The 18171-nt window shown below is 40.5% G+C and overlaps 3 protein-coding genes across 6 annotated transcripts; 2 read left to right on the top strand and 1 right to left on the bottom strand.

Moving 5' to 3' along the window:
- Positions 1-827: 827 nt before the first annotated feature.
- Positions 828-4457, top strand: hint3 (histidine triad nucleotide binding protein 3). The gene is made up of 5 exons (XM_051406497.1): positions 828-999; positions 1596-1713; positions 2004-2073; positions 2679-2805; positions 3420-4457. Exons 1-5 carry the CDS (start codon positions 862-864, stop codon positions 3465-3467), a joined length of 501 nt encoding a protein of 166 aa, XP_051262457.1. The 5' UTR covers positions 828-861; the 3' UTR covers positions 3468-4457.
- An 88-nt stretch (positions 4458-4545) lies between these two features.
- Positions 4546-7186, bottom strand: si:dkey-29b11.3 (actin-binding Rho-activating protein-like). Of its 2 annotated transcripts, XM_051406499.1 has the most exons (3): positions 7118-7186; positions 6548-6760; positions 4546-6094 (listed from the first exon to the last, which is right to left on the bottom strand). In XM_051406499.1, exon 3 carries the CDS (start codon positions 6084-6086, stop codon positions 5565-5567), a length of 522 nt encoding a protein of 173 aa, XP_051262459.1. In that variant the 5' UTR covers positions 6087-6094; positions 6548-6760; positions 7118-7186; the 3' UTR covers positions 4546-5564. The 2 variants fall into 2 exon arrangements, with proteins under 2 accessions (XP_051262459.1, XP_051262460.1); XM_051406500.1 differs by lacking the exon at positions 7118-7186 and having other exon boundaries at positions 6548-6826.
- Positions 7161-16525, top strand: trmt11 (tRNA methyltransferase 11 homolog). 3 transcript variants are annotated; one of them, XM_051406487.1, is made up of 13 exons: positions 7161-7278; positions 7978-8043; positions 8148-8221; positions 8650-8731; positions 8867-8959; positions 9069-9203; positions 9290-9446; positions 9577-9657; positions 10121-10285; positions 10416-10488; positions 10935-11069; positions 13715-13835; positions 16169-16525. In XM_051406487.1, the coding sequence occupies exons 1-13, from the start codon at positions 7201-7203 to the stop codon at positions 16307-16309; spliced, it is 1401 nt and encodes a 466-aa protein (XP_051262447.1). In that variant the 5' UTR covers positions 7161-7200; the 3' UTR covers positions 16310-16525. The 3 variants fall into 3 exon arrangements, with proteins under 3 accessions (XP_051262447.1, XP_051262449.1, XP_051262448.1); XM_051406488.1 differs by lacking the exon at positions 7161-7278 and having other exon boundaries at positions 8007-8051; XM_051406489.1 differs by lacking the exons at positions 10935-11069; positions 13715-13835; positions 16169-16525 and adding an exon at positions 10565-10928.
- The last annotated feature ends 1646 nt before the right edge of the window (positions 16526-18171 follow it).

Raw genomic sequence — 18171 nt, 5'->3', positions numbered from 1 at the left:
TGTTTCTCTTTATTATATTTGTGTTCAATTTTCTCTAACATAGCTGCACAGAAGGCCACAGAAATACCACATTAGAATTAGCAAAGAAACTTATGTTTCTTATTGTATGTTTGTTAGCAAAATAGTCAGAAATTAGAACCTCCACCACAAGTTTGATTTGATCTTTTGTTTTCTAGTCTATAGTACAGCATTTTATATGATATGTGGAGAAAAGTGTAATGATATCAATTACGATTAATCAACAAAAAAACATTTGAGAGAATTTAGAGGTTGATCTGCAAAATACCAGAGAAAAAAAAGCCAAACCACAGCAAATTTCCTGGTATAGTGGGTGCCCACACCCACTACACTGTGCCTACAGACTCGTACCCTTTCCATGGAAACAGGTGCACAGAAAGGCCAAAAACATCAACAAAAAAAACCAAAACATATTTAATCTTCAATATTGCTGGCTTCAGACCTCAGCATAAAGTGTGTAACATTTAGGAGGATCTATTATCTGTTAATTCTCCCCTTTTTAATAGCACCACATAGTCACACTAGTCAAAAAGTCTCAGGTTAGGTTGAAATGTAGCTAAAATAATGAGGGGTGTGTGTTTTCATGAAGCACATTGATACGCTGAATTAAGGCATTTGACAAAAATAGGAAAAGTTAGAAAAGTTAGACAAGGATTTTGGAAAATTGGGTTAAGTTGATAATCAGGTAAATTGAGTGACCATATATAACATGTTAAACCACATCGCTCTCTGGTGGCAGCATTCTTCCCTTACACGTTCAGATCGGCAATCTTTCGGTTTCCCCTTGTCAGCTCGATGACCTCTGGGATCGACTGTGCGGGTCTTACGTCTGACAGTACAACAATGGCGGGAGTCGAGGCTACACAACCTGCCCTGGTGGATAGTTCCAAAAGCAGCAGCGCGCCAGCTGAAGGATATGACAAAAAATGTATTTTCTGCAAGATTGTAAACAATGAAATGGGCACGGAGCTTCTTCACAGTGTGAGAATATTGTACTCATTAAATAATATTGAGCGCCAAGCTAGCTAGCGTTAGCCTGTTGCCTTTGTAGTCAGCTGTGTTCAGAAGCATTAGCTCTGTAACAACTGGCTTTGTGAGGATGTAGTTCATGTTTACTTGTCTTTATGTAAGGTACTATGTAAGCTAAGTTAATTGTTTAGTGATTTAACATTTGTATTCAGTCCTGTAGTTTGTAGTTTTATAGATTTAGTGTTTTTTGTTGTGTTATTGTGTTGTATTGTTGGGTGTGCCTCAGGTTCTCCTCTTTAAATTCACGGGTTGTTGTTGTTGTTGGTGTATTGTGTCCAGCTGATGCAGACATGTGCTAGCTTGGTCCTGTTTTATGTAGCTCATGTTTGCCCAACCTTTGCATTACACAATCACTGGAGGTTCCTGTTTGTAAACTACAGGAGAAGAGAGTGAATACATAACGTTATGTGATTTAATTAAATTAATTGTAGTTATAGTAATAAGTTGCACTGAAATAAACACTACAGTCTGCTCCCGTTTACCCTTCCAGTCCTGAAGCTGATTTATTAATTTGTATTTGCTGACTAATTCATGTATCTCCGCTGCAGGATGAGGAAATCTCATGTTTCAGAGACATCAAACCTGGAGCTCCCCACCATTACCTGGTGGTCCCAACCAAACATGTTGGGAACTGTAAATCACTCAGCAAAGAACATGTGCCTTTGGGTGAGGTTTAAACTAAAGGTCTTATTGCTGGTGCTTGTGTAAACAGTTGCAGTTGTATAGATGCATAAACGTATAGATGTAGCAGTCCTCACTTTATGTCAACTCAGACAATTTCAGTGCATTGCTAACTGCCTCTGTGGACAATTGTATCTTGTGTTAAATATTTGTCAACTGAATAAAATATAGTTAATTAAAAGCAATACTCTTTTTCAGTCGAAAAACCCTCTTATTTTTAATGAGAACTTGTATTTTGTTTATAAAGGAACATGTGTTTGTATTGTCACACCCAGTGAATCGGATGATCGAGACAGGAAAGGAGATCCTCCAGAAAAACAACATAACAGATCTCAGTGATGTCAGGTGGGCTGCATTCATTGATACATTTTATAGTACACAGCTCTTCTCACTGATAGTTAATTCCTCCCTCCCCTTCCAAGTGCTAAGGAGAAAATATGGTGGCCGTAAAATGTGCGAAAAACGTGAACAGCCCTATGTAGAGTGTTTGCTTTGTCTGCTCTAGGCTACTGTAGAAATATGGCGGGTTAACATGCCAGATAAAAACATCCCATTCTAAGGTAACAAAGACATAACGATTCTTATTTTCAGATGAATACACTAATGAAATCATACCTATGAATATTATATTACATTTCTGCCAAAAGATCCACCCTTTAATAATGTGTGTCTAGATAGACAAACAAGCAAACAATCCACAGTGATGCTAGGTGATGATAAACATTATACTTCAGTACACATTATCGCAGCATCTACTTTAATGTAGTGTAAACTGAACTGTTTACATTAAACTGTTTTCCAAGTGAACAGTAGTATTCAATCTAATGGACACTGTAATTGATAAACTGTTGTCACTGACTAACTGATTATTTAGCTTCGGTAACATATCTGTTGCTTTGTTGACGTAGCGACAGTGAGACTGTGCAGTAAAGCCTTTACTTTGTCTGCAGGTTTGGTTTTCATTGGCCCCCGTTCTGTTCTGTCACACATCTACACCTTCATGTCCTGGCACCTGCCAGTCAGATGGGCTTCATGTCCCGCCTCTTCTACAGACTCAACTCCTATTGGTTTATCACAGTAAGCCCCCTCTTCGGTATTTGTAATAGAAATACAATTGTACATTTAAGGATTTGTAATTATCCTTATCATAAAATATGAATTTCTTGCAGGCAACATGGTTTAAAAGTGTAGAGACAGTAGAGATATATAATTAATATCTAATAATTCAACAGACTCATTATTTTTACTGATCTTTCATGTTTCTCTAAGTCACTCACTAAGAGTGTGTTCAGTTTCTTTTCACAGAAGTGGAAAGTATTCATGTAAGAATGAGAAAATATGGTTTATTGATTGGCTTACACTTATAAGAGCCAGCCTCTGCCTCCTGCTGCGTAAGGAATTTACAGTATAAAAGCTGGTATTATAGAAGTAACTGACCAGAGGTTAGTTAGAGTTTTAGGTCAGGTGGTATTGCTGAGCAGTGCGGGAATGTAGCAAAACACCTTTTTATTTGGGCACCCATATTAACAGATGAGAGCAGTCACAGCAGCAGCCACACAGCTGACATGCTGTAAACATTGCGCCAGACGCAGCTGTTCAGCGCCGTAGCCGTCAGACGCTGCTCAGGTAGGCAGTGTGAACCAAGGGTCAGTCTAATTTCTGTTCCGTCCACATCTGTTAATGTGTTGCAGGCAGACCAGCTGATTGAGCTTATCAACTCTAAAGGAGAGACCAACTGATCACTACGACTGTGATGAAGTGACTGAAACATCCACCTTCTTATAGATGTCATACTGGATGATACACAGCCGCATTATGTTGCTCTCTGTTTGGCCGGAGCTGATGACAGTATTTTAAACTGATGACATATTCGTAACAAGAGACCACTTGGTTTTACTTTTGGTATGAAAACTTTTCAGACTGCATGCCAAATCTTTTTTCTTGCTACTTGAGACATGGCACACACGTTCAAGGATCAAGGTAAACAATTGTTTTAACATTTTTACAGAAGAAGTTAATTGAATCTCCATTAATCTGCCATAATAAAATGTATTTATGTTATTGACCAAGTAGGATACAGTGTGATTCACATCTGTTAATCACTAAAGAAAATGTTGAAGGCATTCTTTCTTTTTATTGAATGTAAAGGTGAACTGAGTGGAACAGTAGATGTATTGAGGTGGTATTTCAGCCTGAAACGCACATACAATTAATGGTTTGATTGCTTGACAAGCAGGACTATGTTAATGCTTTACAGATATGATTTTATGCATGTGTAACAGAAATTAATATGAAAATCTGTAAGAAAAAAAGTTTTTGTGTAATTCATATACTGGCATAACGTATTGCTGTGTATACCATGTTATGTTGAGTTATCTCTTTACTGATGGGCATTTTGTGGCCTAGACTGGCTCGGCTGCTTTATAGTGGAGGCAACTAAGTCATCCTCTGATGTTGTAAAGGATGCTCAATGAGCTCAACAAATACTGAAATATAGTGTAGTATTTGTTAATACATGCTCAATTATTTGATTTGGTGTAATGTCTCAAGATTGTGTTCAGATATATAACATGAACTGACTGGTTGGTGCATGAAGTGAACAGGTATGCTGTACTTTACTGCTGTATGTTAAGGAACCTAAAGAAAGAAGATACTACTGTATGTACTGTACGAAAGCGTATGCACTTTAAGAATGAATTGAATTTAGAATAAATAATATATTGCTGCTCTTCAGTGTGTTTTTAATGTACTTAGTCCTAGATATCAGTTTACACTCTCTCCGTGCTTACAGTTCACAAAGCACCGACAGTAACACAATAACAGAGAGGGCACTGTTCTTTCTTTCTTTATTATACAGTCAGCAGTACTTGGTAGTTGTTCAATATACTACTGCCTTATGCTCAAAAAGGTATTAGTTTGCATGTCCATTATGTTTAATAGCAGCAGATATCATGGCTTATATCAGTCAGTGCATAGTTTACTATGTAATTCTCAGTCCATTAAAGCACCATGTTTAGTTCATAGAACATCTGTCTCACTGTGGAGGTTTACCAAGTTTCAAACTCTAATGACACTGCCAAAATTACAAAGCACACTTGTAATAAATACATGCTCTGGAGCACCCAAGCCAAGTTGGATCAAGTTCATCCTATAGCACCATATTGTCTGTCACAGGCAGCCTCATGTTCTCTTTGGCTTTGGTTCAGTCTCATTAACCACTCTGACTTCATTTCAGCTGCTCACTCCTCCACTTTCACCGCATTAAAAAGCTAGAGAAGAAAATGTAGCAAAAGGGATTTCTTTTAATCTCTCCACTGTTATTTAGAGCACGGAGGATTCAGCGTCACTGAGAGTCGCATGAAAATCTACTATTTCTGAACACAGCTACAAAGTTGGACAATATTGGGTCAAAAACCCCTTAAACATACAGTATATATTTTGACTGGTGCACCTGCAGTTTAGGTACAAATGGTGTAGACTTTCTGAAGTGCCATTAATTGCTTTTAAAAGTCAAATATCAACATGCTGATGACTTCTTGGTATGACCCAAATTCATAACAGCTAGTGTAATTGTGTCATTAGTGATAGTTCATTAACTTTTATCTACACTTTACACTGCTCTACAGTAGATTTATTAGATCTTGTTTTTTAGCATGAGGAGAAAATGCAGCAGTTATGCCTAATGTACATTGTGCAGGGAAGTGGTGTGAATTTTCACCAACTGAGGTTTCTTAAGTAAGCAAGAAAAAGATTATTATTGTAAATAAAAGTGCCATAATGTCGCTATGCATGTACTGCATGTGAATCAAGGCATAAACGCTAATCCCAGTTTTGGATCACTGCAACAGAGTGATAACCACATGGTCATCCTGCCCCTGCCACAGCATCTCCCCCTCAAATTCAACCAGCCTCTGCTTCCTCGCTCGTAGAAGAATCCCCACCAGTTTATTAGAGATAGTCACATAACGCTCAAACAGTTTCCCGAATTCTACAGTGACCACTCGGACCCTGTCTTTGTCTCTTGGCTCTCCAATGTTCCTTATCACCTCACACAGCTCCTGAACCTCTCTGCTGATGTGTGTGTGAGCATCCTTCCCCCGCTGCTCTGTCATGGAGCCCTGAAGGGGCCTCCCGTAGTCGTCCTGCCCCCTCTGAGGGACCACCACACTGGGCCTGGTGTCATGACTGAATGGGTTGTGCTTCTGGTACTCCTGGTGCTCATTGGACCACTTCTGCCAGTTCTCCTTTAAGCCTTTCACAGAAACGATGCACACTGCAGTGTCGTCGCTAAACTGAGCAGGAGCTAGGACGTTATCTTCAGTCTCCATGCCGGTGGTGCTCTGGCTGTTCGTCCCCATCACGGATTCTGTTGCACAGAAGATAAAATAAGATAGTATAGTCTAGTTTTGATTAGTAATTTTTACATACAGAAATAATGTATACTCAATGATGTTGTACTCAACATATTATAGCCATTTAATGGTTTTATTGCATTATAATTTAAAAAACAATAACCAATAATCATCTAAATACTAATTTGGATTTCAAGCTGAACCTTATATTTCACCTGTTTACCTGTGGTTTTGTGATCCAGCTGTGCAGATCTGTATAGGAATTTATGGTAAGTAATGATTTAGAGTTCAGCAGTTTTAGACCACAGTCTGAACAATGAATTCAATTAACAAATCATAAAAACCAAAGAAGAGTGAAAACACAACATCAGTATCAGTTCATTAAAACTAGAAGAAGTGAACATCCTTCTTTGTAAAGTCTGTACAACCTTTCAGAGATTTGAGTTATCAAACATGATCCAACTCACATGTCACACACTGACTCGATCCTCACTTCACCTGCAGAGATCTTTCCAAACCCATCCTGTTGTTACACTGTAACTATGTAGTTCACTTTAACAATATTGCAGCAATGCTGACAGCAGCAGAGTGCGGACGGTCCTCTGTCCCGAGGCAGAACCACTGTGATGGACATCCGTCTCGGCCAATGGGCTGTGAGAGCAGATCCGGGCAGCCAATCACTGATCAGAGAGGGAGACAAGGTGCCTCTGAAGTAAAGCAGATTACAGCCTGGAGAGGAGTTTATCCGGGCACACCAAGAGCAGAATAGTGAGTTACTGATAACAAAAAGGTTCCTATAGGTGACATGTTGTTGTTTTGGTAAAGACAAACCAACAAGCCAACAAGCAATATAGCAACTTCAATTCGGACAAAGCCACCAAATTATATTAAATTATATTATTAAATCTCAAATTAGCAGCAGCCAGTGGAAACACCTGTTATCCGCCTGTAGATATGTATAAAAACCCGCAAATAAAAACAAACAAACATGTTGCATAATTACATTTCGGACAATGTATTGTAAGAACATTCTTTACCATGTATGGTGATTGGGTGACCGGGCGGTACTTTGGGTCTGAACCCGGTTTCAAGCCGGACGTTTTTTGCATCTGCAACCAAAATGGCGACCACCAACAGTCGTCCACGCCTTCAGTATTTATTACATCTCGCCCAAGATAATCTGGACTTCAGGTTGCCGGTAACCTCCTTAAACTACTGCCACTTTAGACCTAGCTCTGGTTATGAATGTTTACGTTAAAGTGTTGGCGGAAACAGAGGATGTGACATTAAACAACATCCGCTGCTCCCCTGCTGAGCTACCGTAGCTACTTGCTAATTCAAACTGCAACATCTGTCTCATCTGGCCCTGTAGCGGGGACATTGCATTTAGAGAAGTTCTTGATTTTTCCGTATGATAATAACACATTGACACACCTCTGTGATCTCCTATCGACAACTGCTAGTTCAATCCAATGTGTACACATGTGTAAATCTTTCTATGGGAGTAACATGTGTGATAGACTATCTGGACGAGTGGACATTATAGTCTTAATCTGCTTTAATGCATTTCACTGAGTTTTTTTTACACATGAAGATCAGTTCATCTGTCACATGGAGTAATGGAGTACTGTGTAAACAGCTGTAAAACATCTTTGAGACTACACATTTACACATTTATAACTAACAAACTGAAAGACACATTTATCAGACAAATGGGCCTAAATGCTAAATTGTATGAGCCATAATACTAATAATATTTCACCTTCAGTTTAATTGAATTAATCTCTCCCCCTTTATGAATTTGCAATACTAAATTTATCTACCTATATGTGTAATGTTTCCTAACAGATTGTAATGCACGTATCAGTATTTCTTATAAATGTACTCATTCTTCCAGGAGATTAAGGCTTTGTTGGCCCTCAGAGGAAAACCATTCCAGCCTAATGAAAACTTCAAAGAAAAGGTTTGCAGGTGTATTGTACCTGTTTTTTATTCTTGTCCTTTTTCTTTTAATGTTTTGAGGTGTCTGTCCTGTAGACCCACACTCACTCCTCCTCCTCTCTCTAGTCTCCTTTCTGGTGTCTGGATGGTTTGTCTGAGGAGGACGTCCGCGGCATCATGGCCAGATCTGTTTGTGCAAAGTAAGTGTTGATAGATTGACCTTAGGACCAGTGTGTATGATTTAGTGGCATCTAGCAGTGTAGTTCAGATTGCAGCTCCTTTGTTTCACCTTCCAAGTGAAAAGGAGAAACTATGTTGGCCACAAAACGCACGAAAAACCTTTGGTTAGTCCGTTCTACTGAGCCACTCTAGAAACATGACATCCTCCATAGAAGGCTGTAGATATAAAAGACTCATTCTAGTGTAACAAACATAACAATTCCTATTTTCAGGTTATTATACACTAATGAAAACATACCTATATTTCATTCCTGCCAATACACACTGAACCTTTAACATACTCCACATATTGCCATCCATCCTAATCTTTGCCTTGTTACCATGGCAGTACTTTCTGTACTGTAGTGGCTAAAATGAAGCTGTAGCTCATGTTGCATTATCCTTTCAGGTCCGCTTTTGAACTATGGGGCCATGGAAAAACACACAGTGAACTCAGAACATCCCTCTTGAACTACCCATCAGAGAACATGGTTGGTGACATAACGTCTTATAGCACCACTGTGTTTGATCAATCGCTGCAACTTTAGTAAACTATCCATATGTAACACAGTCTAAGCTGGTGTGTTTAATTTCTGTGTGTGCTCTTCCTCCATGTTCCGTTACAGTCACCGTTCATGCACAAAGATTCAACTTACAGAATAAATGTCTACACTTTCAACAAGACTCTGGAGTTTTCAGACAGAATCAAAAGGATTGATGTGAGTATTTAGATGTGTGTGAATGTGTTCAGAAATGTGTGTGGTGTATATGCATCGTTGACTGCCTGTGTGTATGTCCTCAATGTCATGTTTTGCATTCTCTCTCCAGGCTTTGGAGTATCTTCCTTTTGATGGCGCAGTGAGCCTAAAGAGCCCTCAGCACATCTTCTGTTTGATGGAGGATTACGGCACAGACCCCAACAACATCCCAGAGAACCCAGACTACATCTACTTTGGCCGATGGGTGAGATACATTTGACTGTTTACATTTGACGAATAAGAGGTGATCTGCAACTCAACACTTTCCATCTTTGCACACTCCTGCACCAGATAGCAGACGGACAGCGTGAACTGATTCGCTCCCACAGTGTGAAGAACAGACACTTCATTGGAAACACCAGTATGGATGCTGGGCTCTCATTCATCATGGCCAACCACGCTAAGGTCAAAGAGAATGACCTTGTCTTTGACCCGTTTGTCGGCACAGGTGAGATGATCCTTGCACGGACTCTCACACACGTGCGTAGCTCTAAACGGTCACACACTGTTTGTCAAATCACTGTGGGAAATCTGTGTGAATAATTGATTTCAGTTCTTTGTATCTTGATGTGTTTCAGGGAGCCTGTTGGTAGCATGTTCTCAGTTTAGAGCCTATGTCTGTGGAACAGATATCGATTACAACACTATTCATGGCAAAGGTAAGTTTACAAGTATGTGACAAAAGAGAGCACACATAGTCTGAAAATATTGCTCAACGTTTAAGTTAAATTAAGTAAATGAAATAAATTAAATATAGGAAAAATCGGGTATGTCTGCAATGTCTGTACGAGTGGTGAGGAGTGTGTGTATGAATGTGAACACAAAGTACCACCAGTAACAAGCGCAGTCAGCAGGTCTGATTTATAGCCTCCAGAGCCCAGCCTGCTCAGGTGTGCTGCATCACTGATGAAGTCTCAGCTCCACTCCTCACTTCCCTATTCTGTTCTTTCTTGCCAACAAAAAAGAACAGAATAGGGCCAACCCCGAGGCCATCACCAGACACAATATACTTTAGTTATATTTTAATTAAAGCATGCAAATATTGTAAATTCTGGACCCTACTCTGACTGCTTCCAATTTCAGATGTCATACAGATTTCCTAATGGTGCCTTTATCTTCCAGGTAGGTCAAGCCGTAAAAACCAGAAGTGGCGAGGACCTGATGAGAATATCAGAGCCAACCTGCGGCAGTATGGAACAGAGAAGATGTATGTAGATGTAATGGTGTCTGATGCATCCAAGCATGTGTGGAGGGCGGCTGCTCTGTTCGACGCCATCATTACTGATCGTAGGTCCTTAGTTTACTCTTCACAGACCACTATTCACACTTAAAGCATTCTGAGAAAATTGTGACAAATGTTTCGATAGTGTTTGTTTTTTCTTGTTTGTGACTTCCTCTTTGGTCCTTTTGATGTCAGCTCCGTACGGTATCCGTGAGTCCACAAGGAGAACGGGCTCCCATAAAGACGTTACTAGACCCCCCGACAGCAAGTAAGTTCGCCTGCTCCTATATGACTAAATTACGAAATGTACCTAAATTTGGTCATAATGAGGCCATATTTTACAGCAGGGGTACTCTGGACAGTCTACAGTCTGCAGATTTTCTTTCCAACCTCCTACCTCAGCAGGTTATTTCACAGATGAGTTCTTCTCTACTACTTGAAGGATCAGATGGAGTCTTAGCGTCTTACAGTCTTGGAGTCTGCTTGGAATGAAAACCTGCAGACTGTTATCTCTTCAGGACACATGGTCGGCCACCTCTGTTCTATCAGTGAATTTCTGTTAGCTCTCACAGTTATCTTTAGACTTTTCCAAGACATCATTTAAGTCACACACTTTTTGGTCTACAATAACTTTGCCCAACTACAAATCTGTTTTAAGAAAAAAATGTTTTGTTGCCCTAAACCTACTTGTGTTTATTTGACTCTCCCACACAGCTACGTAGAGTCTCACGTCCCCGTCTCACAGGCGTACCACCTGAGTGACATCTTCACAGATCTGTTAAACTTCTCCGCCCAGCACCTGGTTATAGGCGGGAGGCTCGTCTATTGGCTGCCTGTCTACATACCAGAGTGAGTGTTCAGACAACAATTCTTTTTCCAGATAATAATTTGTATCAATAGGGGGCAGGCTCATACCATAAACTAGAACTGCACCATACAGGCTTGTAGTGAGGACAAATCCCCCAAATAACCAAACAACATGAATTAAAGGATTATTATAATGTAAACATTTTATAAAATCTAATTACTGTATATAATTAAAATTGACTTTGTAGACTAATTGAGGGAAGTGTTGACAAATTAGTTAATAATCTGCCAAATGTTTTTAAATCCCTGGGGTGTGTTTGTAATTGGCACACAAAGGACTTTTCCACCACACTTTTTTTTTATCTTCCAGCATTTCCGTGTAGTGCTATTCCCTTACAACATCGTCCCGTGTGTGTAACCACCTGTGTGAATGACAGTGTTTATACAGAGTAGTATACAGGTGTGTTGAGGTTTTCCTGCCCCAACAGCTGTGTTACGGTAAACCACACCTGACAGCTCCCTGATACGTTCCCTCTATAAGACGTCTCTTCTAAAACACAGTTGTGCATTGTTAAATGTTCTGTGCATTAGCAGAAAGTGAAGTGCTGACTCAAGGTGCAGGTGTTTGACTGTAAAGCTAAGAACCACAACAGACAGTGGCAGCAACAAACTTTTAGGAAGAAACCCCCCTGCAGGGCTGGAGGCCCTCCTGGTCACTGATTATAAGACCGGGAAGGAGATGACATAATCATGCATCCTCTGGTTTTTAGTGTGTGTGTGTGTGTGTGTGTGTGTCTGTCTGTCTGTCTGTCTGTCTGTCTGTCTGTCTGTGTCTGTCTGTGTCTGTCTGTGTGTGTGTGTGTGTGTGTGTGTGTGTGAGAGAGAGAGAGAAAGAGACAAGCACAGGTACAAACACACCTTGAAAACCTCTGGACCTTTGCTCATGTCCTTTTGTGTCTGTGTGTGTGTATCTCCACATATGCATCCACATATGTGTGTGGTCCCATGTATGAACCCCCCATACATGTGTGTCATCATGTTCACACATTTGTCTTTGCTTCTCATCTACCAGTGCTTGACTCTGTGCCTGTCAGAGCGCCGTGCCAAAATAAACGTCTGAGGCCAGGCGAGTTAGATATGTGAACTATCCGTCTCTGCAGTCTGACCTGTGTGTGTGTGTGTGTGTGTGTGTGTGTGTGTGTGTGTGTGTGTGTGTTTGTGTACAATCGCATGTGTGTTTTAGGATATGTGTGTCTGTGTGTAAGCCCAGACGTAGCCTGTCTCCTGGGCCTAATCTGGGGCTCTACAGGGGAGATATCCGGTTTCTGTCACCCCCACATATGTGTGTATCTGCCTCCATGGTTGTGTTAGAAACAGTGGGGATTGTGTGTGTCTGCCCGCTTCATGGGGAGGCTGGTGACAGGTGACACAGAGTCCTGTCAACAAAAGACTGCGTCTAGACCAGGTCAGACCCCTTAAACTCTCTTCCCTTTCTCCCCCTAAAAAAGAAATGAAGGAAGAAAAAGTATCAAGATGGATGATGCAGTATCAGTCATCACAGCCATAAAATGACCTAATTACAACATAAACAAGAGAAGCAAAGAAATGAAGTGGCTTTATTGTCAGAAGTAAAGCGATACATGCATCATTGATAGCATATAGAGTATAAATGAGCCATGGTTTCATTTTCAGGTCATCATTTTTTACTTCAGTATAAGTTTCTGGACATTTTGAATCATGTGTTTTATGTAAATACAGTTTACGTCATATCATTTTGCGTCTTGTGTGATAAACCTCCAACCCGCCTCACCACTGTTGTTATTACAGATTTAAGTGTCATAAAGAATAAGGAGATTGTTTAAACTAGTGTGAAACATAAAGCCTGTGAGCAGTAGCGTTATCTTCCCAAAGTCAGTGGAAAAAGAAGCTCTGAAGGTGAGAGACAACGTCTGCCTCCACTTGGACATTAACACTCGCTCAACAGGTACGGCTCTCCTCTAATGACTCCTGATTGGCAGAAGAGAATTATCACCTGGCTGCTTCACCGCTAGTCACCGTGACGACCAAACATCCCGTCGCCACAGAGGCCCACATGTGGCCATGGCAACGGTGCAGACAAACAGTGACGGGCAAATCTGGCTCTGAGTCGGGACTGTTGCTGCTCTGATGGTGGTTAGGAGAAAGTGCTACTGACACAAATATGCAAACACATACATCATCCGCTGTTAATAGGCCCTAACCTGGCCTGGCTGGTGATGACAGAGCCAGCAGTCGACCTGTCAGGTCAGAGTCACTTTTTCCACCTTCATCTTTACACAGAGTGAGCTACCTTAGCTGTGGTTACACTGCAGTGGTTGAGTGTTTAGTGATTTGATTGGTGAGAGAGAAACAAAGAGCCATGGAGGGAGAAGGGAAATACATTGGAATGGGTGGCAGAGAGAGAAAGTTAGGTAGTCATTTTGAAAGGATAAGTCTCTTTGTATCTCAGCATTCTGGCCTCCAGACAAAGTAGGAAGTACATTGTATTTACAAAGGCCTTAAACATTCCTCACATGTGGTCCTTTAGGTGTGTACAGTTGAAAGGTGTTATGCCCAGATGAAGAAAATTAGTCTACCTCTGCTTTTTTCTTTCTGCTCCTTACTTTCTGTAGACTGTAACTGTGAGTGTGTTTGTGTCATCATTTCAGGTACTGTGAGGAGATGGTACCTCTTCACCCGTGTCTCCGAATCATCAGTAACTGTGAGCAGACGCTCTCTAGCCACACCTCACGACGCCTGATCACTATGGAGAAGATCAAGGAGCCTGAGGTGTGTGCATATACTTTTGAAAATGTCTGTATTAGTTCTGAAACACCTAATCAGTTCATTTATAAATTGATCAACAGAAATGGAATTGGAAACTATTGACCAATTCATTGTTTAGTTTTTCAAAAATGCCAAACATTCATGTTTTCTTTGTCATTTGTTAGTAAATGGAACAGACTCTGTTTTGGTCTGTTGGTTGGATAAAGCTCTATCTCCACACTTTGTTGTAGCGCTGGAGAGAGGTCTGGCTGAACCTATTTTTCTGGCATAAAAAAAAAAACTGTCTGGTTTGTGTTTATTTAAACCAATCACAGTCATATTGGGCGGTATTAAGCCCCGGTTGCAGCAACGGTGGCCTTGCACAACAGTCTATCAGAGGCAGTGGGTGGGGAGGAGAATTCTGACTGAAATAGTTGGCCAATGGCAAGCTTATACCCCCAGCCTACTTCCTGTGAGTCAGACTAGATAAAATAAGCGATTTGAATTTCATTACAAACACTGCAAATATTCATTACATTTTTGTTTTCATATGCTTTTTTGCCTACAGATGTTGTCATTGCTCTCACTCTGCACACACAGTAGCACAAATGTATACTCACTACTCATTATTTTACAGGATTTTAAATGTTATTTTTTCTTCTGATGTGTGTAAGGCTGTAAAGTTGACCATATAATCTAATTGTATTCATCCACAACTTAAATATATTGTTTTAATTTATGTATTGTGGTTGCATGGGGATAAATGACATCATATCTGCACAGCGGCAACCTGTGCGTGCTGCAGATTTGTTTACTGTTTTTGTATGTGTGAGCATGAACAGCCACATAGATATGACTTGGTGTATGTAAAATGAATGCATGTGTGTGCCTGCCTGTTCTTTCATGTTTTTTGCAGTTTGTAGAATTGTTTGTACGTGTAACCACATAAGTATGCGTCATGTTCGTGTATTTAGTTTGTGCGTACGTACGTGTACGTTATCCCAATGGAAGTGATGGTGTCTCTCTGTCTGTCTGGGGTAAATCCTCACCATCTGGCTATGATTGGCTCATTTCTTTTATACTCGAACCCTAAATGGCTTAATCACACATCGTATGGAAAACAATCCATCTTTGGATCTGACATCCATTCCATTTCAAAACCCCAAATTGCTCCCATAAAGGGCCTTGTATGACATGCACGCACAAACACACAGCTGTTTGATCTTATCTGAGTGGTATCTATCTCAGGTCACAGAGTTTTTCCTTTCCAAATCTGCACCTATCTGCACTCATCGGGGTTCACAGCTTGTGTGTGTGTGTGTGTGTGTGTGTGTGTGTGTGTGTGTGTGTGTGTGTGTGTGTGTGTGTGTGTGTGTGTGTGTGTGTGTGTGTGTGTGTGTGTGTGTGTGTGTGTGTGTGTGTGTGTGTGTGTGTGTGTGTGTGTGTGTGTGTGTGAGAACACGTTAAATGTGTTTGTATGGCTATGATGCATGTGCATGTGTGCTTTGACAATAAAGGGGCCAGCCTAATTGCTGTAAACATTTCCTGTTAAACTAGTGCAAGAAAATCTCTTTGAAACCTCACATTTTCTTATTTATGGGATGTGACATAAGGTGTTTGGTGGCCATAAATTACTTATTTGCCCAATTTAACCCAACATGTATATAATCCTCCACCTGCATAGTTGTTGGCGAAGATTGAGTGGTTATTTCCACAGTTCCCAGTTGTTTGTAGTTCTATCCCTATCTTTATTAATTTGGGGTCATGGTTATGTTGTCAGTCTTGTTACCCAGAGTTTTCCCTCAGAGTGGTCATGGAAACCATTTGCAGGTTGCTTGGCAGCATCAGCAAGCAAAAGAGAGGTGTTGCTGACAAATTACAGGCCCAGCATCGGAGTCATCACTTCCAACTCAACTCACCTCATTATTCCTCTTCCCAGCATCTCTCTTCCTCCCTTCCTCCCTCCGTTGACCAGCTTCCTTACAGCCAAGACAAACTGTTTAACAGTTCATATACGTTTTTAATATACACGAAGACTTGTCCCGTTCTTACATGCAAACCAATATTGTACTGACACGTAGTGTGAAAAAGAGCTGTTTCAACTTGTTACCACATTTTAGTCTCAACACATGCTACATTTGGAGAGGAAAGCAGTTGCCTGTTTTTATTTCTTATTACATTCTTTAACAAGCTCTAAGAAATAAGAACATGTTCTCCAGTTTGTATTCCTCTATGTATAATGTGGCTAAGCGATGTAAGACGTTCTCTTTGTTTGTTCTGAATGGGAGAAACAGGCAGCACTTTTTGGAAGTCAAGTTAAGTTCAGTACATTAACCTCTACATTTGTCTCTGTACAGGAATTAGACGGCCTGTTTCATCGTGCAGACCCACGCTTCAGCCCCTACCAGGGACACAACGCCTTCAGAGAGAAGTATTTCAGTGGCGTCAACAAGAGGTGTATCAAGGACGACAACAAATCCAATGTCAATGGAGAGTGAAGGAATTAATCACCCAAGATGGAGATCACAGAAAATCTCAGTGTCTTTTAAAGAATAGAAGAAAAACATCAGGAAACAAGAACCAGGGCATGGTTGTCAGTGGACTCAAAGAGGGAACCTTATTTAGTTGTACTTTTTAAAATCTTTCTCACTATTTTAATTATTATTTGTATGCCTATACGTTATTGCTTTGCAAATAAATTGATACAATACAAATATCCTGTCCTGAGTGCTCACTTAATATTAAAACTACAAGATGGCTGACTGCCTGAACGGTAAATGCAACTTTTGTTAATATTCTAAAAATACTTTTGTATGGACACATGGATAAAGAGACACTCCAGTGAATTAGTTGTACAGTGAAAAAAGTCCATGCCTCCAGTTTGTAACAGACTTTCTGTTAAAGTGTATGAATTTTCCACCACTTCTATGTAAACCAGTTAATTCAGTTATTAAAAACAAAAGGCTAAATTAATACATAAAAAGCAAATACAAATAAAGTACATTGTATTTCACTTTATTCTTTTTTTAATTTAGATTTTATTATATTATAAAATCTTCTATAGGGTAAAAGTCTATACTTCCTCCTATTTGCTAAATTCTAACCACCATTCATTATCAGTGTCTTTAATGTGCCTCTTACACAACTACAGGCTTTACTGTACCAGACGGACCTGGACTTTCATAATGACTGATTTGATTTACAAATTCTGTTGTTGTTTTTTATTTTAAATCTAATTTATCTAAACAACAGAATGTATGACTACAATTTAGAGCCATAGTCGTGCTTTATCTAGACAAATTGAGCATGTTTAGGCAAGAGAGGCCTCCCTGTGCAGGCAAGAGCCCAAATGACAGGGCGTCCCCACCTCACCACACACCACTACAGTTAGTCAGCAGCTTTTGTTGTTTTCCAACCACAGTTTACATGCAGCCAGGCTCATTATTCATCTCCTGAGAGCAACGCAGCATGCCTTTATGTACACTACCCCTTCGCTCTGTTTATCACTTGGGCCTCTGCCTCTCCACCACACTTCCCTGTTCGCCCTGCTTCACAGGGACAGAGTTCCAGGCACCATCACATGATACCCGGCTCGCCATCGTTTGCGGTGCGTGTTGTTTACAGTTCCCACAGTGCCCTTTTGTTGTCCATCATCATCAAGCAAAATCAAAAAATTCCACAAGACAGTTATAGGGCTCGCCTTTCTTTACTTATCACTTCTGTCCTCTCTCTCTGCGTTTCTTTGCTTGTCACATGTAAATGAGTACTGTGTTTGCCACAACAGAATAGCCCTCTATGTTGAAGATGCAGTCCCTCTATTACTGTGTTTGAAGAGTGTTTGCTCCGCCACAATACAGTGATAAACCGTGTTCTTTAGAACCCCTAGTCTCCAATGATGCAGACTGTAATTAAGGAGGGGTGGGGGGTTCCTCTCTTCACCACGTAATGCTGTCCAGACGTTGTGGAAATTCTGTTTGTGTGTGTGTGTGTGTGTGTACTGAAATCTGGTTTTGTTTTATGTTGGATGCTAACTGCAGCAGAACAGTTTCCTGGTGTAATTCAGTGGCAATGAAATGATTTGAGACCTAACCTGTAAATAAGAGTCATATCTCTACTGTCTTTATTTCATTCATTCTCCATTCTGTACTTGCTTTTGGTCCCCATAATCCCTCTTTCTTTAATACTTGTGTGCATATATTTACACATTTATATATTTATTAAGTCATATTTCTAGCAACAAAGGCTCCATTCCTCCTCTACCCTCCCCCCCACCCCAAAGGAAAAATCCTTTATCACTCTCCACCTCACCTCCACCAGTTCTCGCAGCCTCCCCTTCACCCCCCCCCCGCCTCACCTCTGC

This window comes from Dicentrarchus labrax, unplaced genomic scaffold (assembly GCF_905237075.1).
Source record: "Dicentrarchus labrax unplaced genomic scaffold, dlabrax2021, whole genome shotgun sequence".
Classification (NCBI taxonomy): domain Eukaryota; kingdom Metazoa; phylum Chordata; class Actinopteri; family Moronidae; genus Dicentrarchus; species Dicentrarchus labrax.
This window is presented reverse-complemented; position numbering and strand designations above follow the sequence as displayed.

What these genes read in the sequence shown, in the direction of transcription:
- trmt11 (XM_051406487.1), top strand. Translation starts at nt 7,201, where the DNA reads ATGGCGACCACCAACAGTCGTCCACGCCTTCAGTATTTATTACATCTC. An exon ending in ACTACCCATCAGAGAACATG is followed by an intron (nt 8,732 to 8,866) that starts GTTGGTGACATA and finishes GTTCCGTTACAG; the next exon opens with TCACCGTTCATGCACAAAGA. An exon ending in CTGCCTGTCTACATACCAGA is followed by an intron (nt 11,070 to 13,714) that starts GTGAGTGTTCAG and finishes TCATCATTTCAG; the next exon opens with GTACTGTGAGGAGATGGTAC.
- si:dkey-29b11.3 (XM_051406499.1), bottom strand. Translation starts at nt 6,086, where the DNA reads ATGGGGACGAACAGCCAGAGCACCACCGGCATGGAGACTGAAGATAAC.
- hint3 (XM_051406497.1), top strand. Translation starts at nt 862, where the DNA reads ATGGCGGGAGTCGAGGCTACACAACCTGCCCTGGTGGATAGTTCCAAA. An exon ending in CAAAGAACATGTGCCTTTGG is followed by an intron (nt 1,714 to 2,003) that starts GTGAGGTTTAAA and finishes TGTCACACCCAG; the next exon opens with TGAATCGGATGATCGAGACA. An exon ending in ACAGATCTCAGTGATGTCAG is followed by an intron (nt 2,074 to 2,678) that starts GTGGGCTGCATT and finishes CTTTGTCTGCAG; the next exon opens with GTTTGGTTTTCATTGGCCCC.